Raw genomic sequence first — 10,714 nt, forward strand, 5'->3', positions numbered from 1 at the left:
ATTGTTCATCAGGAAGACCACAGATACCAGCAGTAGGACACCTTAAAAACCAGGAGTGTGAGGCTCTGGACTCTGGGAAGGATGTGTTCTCTAACAGGCAAGGTTTCAGATGATGTGAGGCAGGCTGGAGCACTGCTCCAGGAGGGAGCTAACACACACAGGCTCCTCATCTGACTTGGGCAGCAGCTGGCTGAACCTGTGTATCACCAGGGGCATGAACAGGCTGCTCACAGTATTATTCTGCAGGCTGTGAAGCCAGTGAGCAGTCATTCTTAGGAACTTTTTCTCCTGAGCTGTGGGCATGCTATACATCTAGGAAGATAGAATAGTGGTTATGCAAAAGGTTTCATGCCGAAACTCTGAGAGCCCAGACTCAATTCCTATACCACCGTAAGCCAGAGTAGTGTTCTCGTAAAACAAAACAAACAAGAAAACAGAATAAAAAACAGAAACACAAAGCAGTGCTAGTTTAGCATCAATATGTCATTAGTCTTCCAAGCTGGTGGAATCCAAGTTTATCTTGTACTTCCGTTCACTACACAGCTATGATACAGCTCAACATCTCCAGAATGCCTGAGAAGTGGGTCCAAATGAACTGTGATGCCAAGAGCTGGCACTTAGAGGCCAGGCAGCTCCCGAAGTACAGACATGTGGAGTGAATCAAGAGGGCTTGTCAAGTTGGTGGATTGGAACCATTTACATGGCTGACTTGTCTCTTCTGTCCTTCACATCAGCACTCAAGCTTCCCAAGTCCAGGCTGGTCCTGAAGCTCAGGGAGATGCTGGATGAAGTGTCTAAACCTATGGTTGTCAGGCATGAGTGTGGAGATAGCTAGCGTGAAGCAGACTCGAGGTCCCAGGCCAGGCATCAGGGCTCAGTGGCTTGGCAGAGTGCATGCCAGCGCCTCACCAGCTCCTTGGGCTTGCTCAGCATCTCATTCCAGTGCTCCAGCTCTCTGCCGCGAGCGTACATATAGGGCCCCACCACCACCCGGCCCAGCTGGTGGCTCTCTGCAGGGGAGGGAAAACACAATTACTCTCTGGAGCACAGAGTTATGTAACCTCAACAACACACCCCTATTTCTCACTCTCATCCCTTCAAGTGAAAGTGGCAAGTCCCCTCCCTCTTCATTGCCTGAATTGACTTTGCTCTGAGCTGGAGGTGGTAGGGGAAGGGAACCCAGGTGGGAAGCCTGCACTCTGGGGGTATCCACTTTGCTCCCCATCCTCCTTGGGTTAAACCTGCTTCATGTCATATCTGAGGAGCAAAGTTCCCCACCCCTGTCTCTGAAAGAAGCCCTCTAGAATCTCATCAACCCACTTATACGTTCAGTAGGAACACCCAATAATTTTCTCCCACCAGATGCCGCAGTGGAGAAGGGTCTTAGACTCTGGTCCCTGAGAGCTTGCCAGAGGGTTCTGCTTCCACAGCCAGGGGCAGTGGACACTGGGGCACAGGTCAGTGTGGAATAACTATACCTGCCTACCCCAAATCTCACTGAGGACCCTAAAGAATTATCCAGAAGGCATAAAGCATCACAGGACACCAATGACTCAGAGCATCAGGCCACTTGACAGGTTATGGTGATTTTCCCCAGAAAGGGGCAGCAGAGTTCTCCCTTTACCTGTTATTGTTGTGTCATGACAAACTGGAATAAAGGAGGGCTCTCATGCCTGCAAGCTCAGAGTCCTTAGGCAAGTGTCTCCGCCTCTGAGCGCTAGTCTCTTTTTGCAGATTAACAGAAATCTCCCTCCCAGTCCAAGCTGCCTGAATGCATAGTCCCTCCTCTATCTGCTTCCCCAACAGCCTGGGGGGTGGAGGTGTGGTCTTACTTTCCCTTTCGGTGCCCTGTAGCACTATCAGGCTGAGGCTGGCGGTGTCCAGTTCTATGCGGTCAACCTTGAAGCTGAAGGTCTCACTGTACACAGGGTTGGCAGAGCCCAGCACAGCTGTGGTCTTCTTGCACTTGACAAACTGGTTGTGGTTCATCAGAGACACCTTGACAAACACACCTGAGGAGCAGTGTAGATTGCAGGCTGGGAGAGGTGGCCAGCCTCAGTACCCAGCCTGGGGAGGTCTGGTTGGGAGTTCATAAGCCTATTCTGGGTGCCAGGACCTATTACTCATAGCCCTGCAGCCAGAGTGTGTGACAAGAGGAAATGGGGTTGATTAACACAGAGCCTTAGGCCCGAGGAAGTGTTCAGCAACCTTCCTCTTCCTTCCTCCGCCTCCTGAGTATAGTCCAGTGAGCCTTTGTTTATAAGAACCTGGCACCAATGCCTGTCCTTCCCCAATGAAGTTCAGGAGATGCCTGCTGGCTCTGTGTTCAGCCCCCATGCCCCCCCCCTAAATATCTCTCCTTCAGAGGGTCAAGATTTTGGGGTAGGGAACGGGTGGGTTTAGGGTTTGCTGTGGTAGGCTGAAAGGCAACTTGTAGATAAGAACCCAATTTTTGGAGTCCAATGGGTTGGACTGGGGTCACTCACAGGTGCCTGTGAGGTGAACTGAGGTAGGGTCTGGGGCCTTGGACGAAGCAGTGCACCTGCTAGCCTGGGATAGACAGCCCTTCTGAACATAAGTGTCCATGTGTAGGGGAGGTCTCCCTGGGAGTGGCAGGTATAGGGTACTGATTGTCTCTGTTATGGAAGAACTGGAGCCCTTACTGGAAGGGCAGAATGAGGTGGGCAGCATCATCTAAAAGCCAACATGCTGTCAGGGTGAGGGTGGAATGGTAATACTAGCCCCACCGTCTCTCAGGAACCCACCCCAGAGGGAAACTTACTGAGAGAGCTCTGGTCTTCCTGGAGCTGAAGGCCTCTGGCACGCAGCACAACCACAGTGAGTCGACTCAGGGAGTCGCTGTAGCCCAGGCAGAACTGCAGGTCACCAAACTCTGAGGGGGGCTGGAGAGGCCCAGAGGAAGTCATCCTGGTCACTCTAGAGGAACTTGGGTGGGGGATCCTTCTGCCTCCAGCAGGCAGGCAGAGTAACTTGAGACACATACACATCCCCCCCCCTTAATCCCATTTTCTAGATGAAGATCTCCAAAGTTGAGGGACTTGCTGAAGACTACACAGCAGTGAGGATGAGAACTAAGGGTTCAGTCCAGGTCTGGAGGTTCCAGGCCTTCTTCTGAGTCACCCAGGGCTTTCCTTCTGGGGTGTGGGGGGAAGAGGCAGTAATTATCTTCCACTGGGGGTGTCACCTTTCACAGCTATCTGATCTGGATGGGAATCTAAAGGTGGCTTTTTTTCAGGTTGTTCCAGGTAATCTGACCTCCAGGAAAAGAGGACCTTAGATAGCTCCTTTGCCCAAGAGTGATTCTGTTTTCCTACTGCTCACTCATTCTTTAAGGTCTCCCTTCAGGCCCACCACCATGTGCCATACTTGCAGGTGTGGTGGGCAGTGTGCTGAGGGCTGATGCTGCCAACAGATGTGCACCACACCTGCTGGCTGCTCACAGTAGATGACACACAGTTGCATGTGCTTGATGACCTTGACCCTTACCTCCAGGTTCTCAGCCTCCAGGTCTCTCCAGAGGAGGTGTGGGGAGTTGCCAGCCAGGCTTTCCTTCTTCAGTGGGAATAGTACATGGCCAAGGAGCTGGTGCTTCCTCTGTCTGTCCACATGAAACACTGAGAACCTCAGGACCCTCTGTGTGACATTCTTGCTGGACACCTGGGGAAACATGAAGACCCAGGCTGGTGGCAGGTGTGGGGACGGGAGATGAGATGGTATGGCATGCTGTTCTGGACAAAGGAGCTTTTGGTGAAGGGTGTCTCACATACCCACAAATCTGCACACCCCAAACTTCGGCCTCTTTGGGGGACTCAGAGTGAGGTTAGTACCCCCGGTGTGTGTGGGGTGTATGTCTAGAAGCCTAGTATCACAGAGTAAAGCCCAGAGATCAGCAGCACCCAGCACTCTTTGAACCTCATTAGGAACTGAGGACTATAGGGGGGCCTGGTGGTGGTGCACCTGGCTGAGTGCACATGTTAAGAGTGAGGTGGTGTATTGCACCAAAGTAATAGACTCTGGGGTGTGTGGGGGAGGGGGGTGTTTTAGGTCCTGGAACATGATGGCAGAGGAGGACCTAGTGGGGGTTGTATTGTTATGTGGCAATATTACACATGTACAAACTGTTGAATTTTACTGTTGACTATAAACTATTAATCCTCCAATAAAGAAATTAAAAAAAAAAAAGATGCACAAGGACGTGGATGTGAGCCCCCACCTGTAGGGGGAAAGCTTTGTGAGTAGTGAAGCAGGGCTGCAGTTGTCTCTTTGTCTCTCTCCCTCTCTATCTCCCCCTTCCCTCTCTCCATTTCTGGCTGTCTCCATCGAATAAAAATAAAAAGTATCTTTAAAAAAATCTTTTAAAAAAAGAAATTGAGGAGTGGAGTGGTGAAATAGCTCTCACTTGGACAGTGTGCTGCTTTGTAATATGCATGATCCAGCTTCATGCCCGGCTCCCTGACCCCCACGCCCCGGTGCACACACACTGTACTGAAGGAAGCTTTGGTGCTGTGGTCTCTTTTCTGTCCCTCTGTCTATGTCTATTTCTTAAAAAAAAAGAAAAGAACTTGAACCCCCACCTAAGACTATGAAATAGACTCAACTATTTAACAGGAAGGACACTCAAGTGGTTTCCTTGTACACAAAAATGTGAAAGATCCTAGACTGGGACATAAGTCTGGGAGATTAGGGGACATATGTCTGCTATCTGAGTTGGGCACCCAAATTCTTTCTGACCTGTGACCTGATCTCCTTGCCTGTAAAAAGGGATAACAGTTGTTGCTTGCTTTCTGGGTTTTAAAACCTCAACCACAGTGCGTGACCAATGACAGATGGTCAATTAATAATAATTTTCTTTTAAAAAATATTTATTTATTCCCTTTTGTTGCCCTTGTTTTTTTATTGTTGTTATTGATGTCATCATTGTTGGGTAGGACAGAGAGAAATGGAGAGAGGAGGGGAAGACAGAGAGGGAGGAGAGAAAGATAGACACCTGCAGACCTGCTTCACCGCCCTTGCAGGTGGGGAGCCAGGGGTTCGAACCGGGATCCTTATGCCAGTCCTTGAGCTTTGCACCACGTACGCTTAACCCACTGCGCTACCGCCCGACTCCCTAATTAATCATGATTTTCTTCTCTTCTGCTTATCCTATCCCTCCCTGCTTAAAGCACAGAAATCCCAGGATTGAGCTGATGTGGGAGTAGGGTGAGGAAGAGACGAGCCAATAAAAGTTAGCATATAAAGGGCCAAGGAGATGGCACCATCTGTAGTACAACAGATTTCCGTGCCTGATACCCCAGCCATTCTAAGTTCAGTCCTTCACATCACTGTAAGCCAGAGCTGAGCAGTACTCTGGTTAAAATAAGCATGTAGGGCCAGGCAGTGGTGCTCCTAGTTAAGTGCACATATTATAGTGCACATGGATTCGAGTTCAAGCCTCTGGTCCCCACCTGCAGAGGGAAAGCTTCACAAGTGGTGAAGTAAGACTGCAGGTGTCTCTCTGTCTCTTTCCCTCTCTATCTCACCCTCCCTTCTCAACTTCTCTTTCTTTAAGTAAATAGGTGGCACAGTGGATAAAGCATCGGACTCTCAAGCATGAGGTCCTGAGTTCAATCCCCGGCAGCACATGTACCAGAGTGATGTCTGGTTCTTTCTCTCTCTCTCTCTACTCCTATCTTTCTCATAAATAAATAAATAAATAAATAAATAAATAAATAAATAAATTCTTTAAAAAATAAAGTGAAATATGCATGCAAATATGTGACCATGCTGGTCAGCCACAGGGCATAACTTGGATTTTGGTGTTTTGAGAAGAGCAGGTTCTTCTGTGAATTCTCATAGCCTTGGCCTGTGCAGGGTAGCCAAGGATCCCACACTAACTGATCTGTTCAGTGATCAGCCCTGGAAGAAGGTGAGACTGTAGGTCTAGGACCTCAGAAATAATTCTTTCCAGATGCTGCCTGGCCTACCAGCCAGCTGCCCAGTTGTAGAAAATGTTTATTCAAAGCCTTTGGGCAGTTCTTAATTGCTGACTTCCTAAAGGGCTCCCATTACTTGCTGAGGCTTCCAAGGCCCTGTGACCTTGACTCATTTCTCCTACCATCTTTGCACCTCTGGATTCTCAGCTGACACCTCTAATGCAACAAATGCACCACTGCTGAGGCTGGTCTTGTGCTGGCCTCTGAGAGGACAGATGAACTCCTGTTTCTATCCTCACAGGCCTGCAGGCTCATGCTCTGCCTAATTTAGATAACCTTGCCAGGAACCCCATAGTCTCCAGAGCTTTGGGGCTGGGCTCACCCATTTCCTGAGCTCTGCTCCAGAATGTGCTTCCTCTTTCTCGCCTCCGGACAAGAAGAGCCTAGCCTTTTGCCTCACCCCTCAAGTAGGTCCTCAACAGACAGGTTGGTTAAGACAGCTGATGGCACTGGGGTTCCTGGTTAGTACAGGAGGTGGGGCTGCCCTGTATGGTCCCGGCTTCTTCCCAGGAGGTCAGAGGGCAATGACCATCATACCTGGAAGATGAAGTGCTCATGAAACTGTGGGTTGGAGGTTTTGCATTTGGTCTTGGACTGGAGGAAGCGCCGCTCATCGGGCAGCAGGTGGAGCTTCACCAGGGCGTTACAGGGCTCTGAGGGGGCCTGCAGCCTCTGTGCCTTGACCAGGCCCACCAACAGGCGCTCGGCCTCCTGCTGATATTCCACAGAGAACCACAGCCGCCCTAGACAGTCCTCAGGGAAGTCCATTTCACCCTGGTCCTCCAGGGACTTGTACAGCTCTGGGTTGATGGCCCCTAATGCACATGCACCTCCTAGGACAGAGAGGCTGGGAGGTCTGACAGGCCAAGGGGAGACAGTGATGACTGGGCTTCACCCCCATCACTCTCTGCCTACCCATTCTTGTCTGAATCTCCACTAACAGACTCACTGGCTTTCCCCATTGGCCCAGCCCTTCCTCAGACTGAACACTTCCATTTTAGTATATTGTCTCCCGGAGTCTGCTCAGCATGAAGGCACTGCACAGCTAGGCCTGCTCCTCCCTGGGGTCTCCATCAGAATCCATAATTTTAGTTCAACCTGTATCCTCTGTGGTATTCCCCCTTCCCCAGGGTTCTGGGCCCAGAACCTGGCCTGGTCCTCTTGCATGGTGTCCAGAGGATATCTCAGTGAAAAATGATGTCTCTTGTCTCCTCTTCTGGATTTTTAAAACAGCCCAGCTGATTACTGGCTAGTTCCTGAGACTTATCTTGGGAGATTTTTCAGAGGCAGGAGGTGGGCAAAAGTTGAGTGCTTAGCTCCTATCATTCTTCCCTCTGGATCTGCGAACCCATCATCCCAGAGAAGGACTCAGTATGTGTTTTTCAACCTCATGTCCTATCCCCTGGGCACAATGGACACATCCAGTTCTGGTGCTTACTGCCTTGCCTATGTGGCCTTGGACAAGGCACCTTCCAAGTCTCAGTTCATGAATGCTTTAAACAGAAGTGATAATCCCTGACCCCATAGAGGCATGGTAAAGGCTAACTTCAAAATAGTACAGGTCAGATCTGGCCAGGGCTGGACTGGAGTACAGCAGATAAAGAATAAACCCAAGTACCTGGAAAGTGTGTTCACAGGGCAGCTCTGGCAGCTCTGGGATGGTCTAGGCTGTATTCTGGATCCAGACCCAATAGAAGCAGTTGGATCAATCCCATTCTATGCACCTCCTGACCCCTGGGTAGACCCTGGTGGGTACACTCACCAACATTGCTGCTGAAGGCGTCAGGGGGGGACTCTGGGGCTGGGTAGGGGTCCTGAGGGCTATGTCTCCACACTCCACTGTGTAGAGGTACCCAGTCTTGCCTTTGGAGGGAAGGGGGCACCACAAATGGCACACCTGGGGGCCTGTCCAAAGGCAAGAAAATAATATGTAGGTGGCAGGTGAGTGGTGTGTCCTCAGGACACTCTGTCTAAAGGGGCGCCTGGGGCTACAGGAAGAAAAGCCAGCAGGAGCCAGGGAGAGGAAGACCACCATTGTGGGGGACCTATACCAGTGAGCATGCACACACACACACACACACACACACACACACACACACACACACACCTCTGTAAGCCCAAAGCTACAGGTTACAGGGAAGTGGAGAAGGAGCACTTTCTCTGGAGTCAGTTTGCCTGTTTTTTTTTTTCTATTTTTTTTATTGGGAAATTAATGTTTAACATTCAACAGTAAGTACAATGGTTTTTACATGCATAACATTCCCCAGTTTCCCATATAACAATACAACCCCCACTAGGTCCTCTGAACCCTTCTTGGACCTGTATTTTCCCCACCCACCCACCCCAGAGTCTTTTACTTTGGTGCAATACTTGCCTGGTTTTGAATGCCTGTTCTGCCACTTTCTGATTGTACTTTCTGGACTCACTACCTGAGTCCCAAGCCTCAGTTTTCTCATTTGGAAAATGGGCTCATGACACCAGCCACATAGCTTATAGAGAATATGCTAATGTTTCTTTGTGATAGCTCTCAGCACAGTTATGGGACAGAAGAGGTGCTCCAGAAACAGTTTTCCTTTCCCACCCTTGTTCAGGGGAGTCCACAGGCAGGGTCCAAAGCAAGGTCAGGAGCTCAGTTGGTACAACATCCAGCCTCACCTGCTTGTCTGAGTCTTGGTACTCTGAAGGCAGAGCATGTCCCCCTGCATGCTGGAGGTAGCTGTGGTCCCCTGCAGCTCCTCATAGACAAAAGTGCCACCAAGTATCTTCCAGAGATAGCAGCTCACCCCAACCAGCAGCAGCAGCAACAGCCCCCCAGCGGTGGCACTGAGCACCAGGGCTACCAGCTCTGGGGACAGAGACCACCAGGGCTGTGATGTCTACTGGAGCAGCAACCCCCACCCCCAGCTGAACCCCAGGAATGACAGAGAAGCTGGCTTCCATAATCTACTGGGTAGGGTGTTGCTGGCTGGGCTTTGCCATCTCTCTTGGGGTCCAGCTACACTAGGCAGAGCCTCCAGTTTGCCTTGGAAAGCTGTGAGCCTGGGACTCTGGATTCTGGGCCAATTAGCTGAAATAAATCATTTCCTGGTGCTTCGGAGTAGAATAAAACCTCTTCCAAGGCTTGAGTGTGAGCCTGGATGTGGGTGCGTGCACTTAAAGAAAGTTCTAAGATGAGTGATGCCCTGGTTTGCATTTAGAACCTTTTCTTGCTTTTTTTTTTTTTTGGGGGGGGGTGGTATTTAGAATCTGCTGAAAGGCTGGATTCATGGTTTTATTCTGCAATTTCTAAAATCTGTTCTCTCATTCTTAGTCCTTGATGCCAAGTACACTTAGAGGATCAGTGGTTGCAGTGGAGAGGGGAGGAGTTAGAAACAGAGATATTTGCTGCTACCTGGCCCCTGCCTCTCACTTCCCACATTTACTGGAAGGGGTGGTGGGAGGAGGCTAACTGGGTACGCCTCACTGGGGGTGTTCAGATGCTGTGTCTAGAGTCAGTTACTCTGATTGAGTGAAGAAGGTGCCCTTTTTGGGTCATATGTGGGGCTTCCCAGGCTGAACTCAGTTGGTTAGAGAAATGGGCTGGAACCTCTACGCATCCTGATCCTCAACTATCTGTGAGGAGTGGAGGAGTGGGATTCACTACATACACACCACTACACACCACACACACAAACCACACACAACATACTACACACACTACATGGGTATACCACACCACAGGTACCGAAGCATGCACGTGCACATGCACACACACACACACACACACACACACACACACACCACATCGGACCACACACACACAGACACACATCACCCACACCACATACCATACACCATACGTCACACCACATATGGCATGCACAACACAGCACACACACAAACACACAAAATACCACAGACACTATACACATACCACACACACACTATAACACACAACCCACATCCCACACAACCCCATACCCTCCCACATACCCCACGCTCCCCCCAACACCCCACACCCCACAACACCCTATACACCACACCCCTACAACCCTACACACACCTCACACACCCCCACACCCTACACACCCATCTCCCCCACACACCACACACCACACACACACCATCCAACACCTCCCCACACGCCCACCCCCCTACGACCCCATACCCCCCACACCCCCACACCCCCCACAACCCCACGACTCTCACATAGCCACCCACACCCACATAAGATCCTGGTTAGGAGCCATGGGCAGTGCAGGTGCCCAGCGTCCCCTGGAGGGTAGGGCGGGGTGCGGTCCGGGCTAGCCGGGCTCTGTGGGGACTAGAAGGCCTGGGACTCACCCTCCATGGGCTGCGCTAAAGAAGGGGCAAGGGCGGCGGCTCAGCTCCCAGCCTCTCCCAGCTGCAGCACTGGCTTTTAAAGCGCCGTCGTCGGGCGGGCGGGTGAGCCCGGGGCGGTCCCTGTCTGTCTGTGGCTGAGGAGGCGGGACCCTGAGCCCGGAGGTCGCAGACTTCGGACCCGGATGGGCGCCTGGAGGACTGTGAGCTCTTGGAACCCGCAGGGCTGCAGGAGGGTTGGGGCCCCCGGGGCTCCCACAGGTCACACGTGATAGGGGACCCCGCCCTGACCCTTCACACCTGGACATCTTGGCACTGACGGAGTCTCCATCTTCCGCAGGTGCTTACCCCCCAGCCCGCCTACCCCCAGGCGGAGTCCTTCAGACCTAGCTCTGACTCCT

At 51.2% G+C, this 10,714-nt stretch overlaps 1 protein-coding gene across 2 annotated transcripts; it reads right to left on the bottom strand.

Moving 5' to 3' along the window:
• Nucleotides 1–468: 468 nt before the first annotated feature.
• SYT15 (synaptotagmin 15) lies at nt 469–10,477 on the bottom strand. Of its 2 annotated transcripts, none has more exons than XM_060191211.1 (8): nt 10,317–10,477; nt 8,649–8,838; nt 7,756–7,898; nt 6,531–6,826; nt 3,508–3,678; nt 2,783–2,903; nt 1,833–2,036; nt 469–1,010 (listed from the first exon to the last, which is right to left on the bottom strand). In XM_060191211.1, the coding sequence occupies exons 1-8, from the start codon at nt 10,321–10,323 to the stop codon at nt 868–870; spliced, it is 1,275 nt and encodes a 424-aa protein (XP_060047194.1). In that variant the 5' UTR covers nt 10,324–10,477; the 3' UTR covers nt 469–867. The 2 variants fall into 2 exon arrangements, with proteins under 2 accessions (XP_060047194.1, XP_060047197.1); XM_060191214.1 differs by having other exon boundaries at nt 1,833–2,012; nt 10,317–10,474.
• Nucleotides 10,478–10,714: the final 237 nt, after the last annotated feature.

This window comes from Erinaceus europaeus, chromosome 1, assembly GCF_950295315.1.
Source record: "Erinaceus europaeus chromosome 1, mEriEur2.1, whole genome shotgun sequence".
In the NCBI taxonomy this organism is placed as follows: Eukaryota; Metazoa; Chordata; class Mammalia; order Eulipotyphla; family Erinaceidae; genus Erinaceus; species Erinaceus europaeus.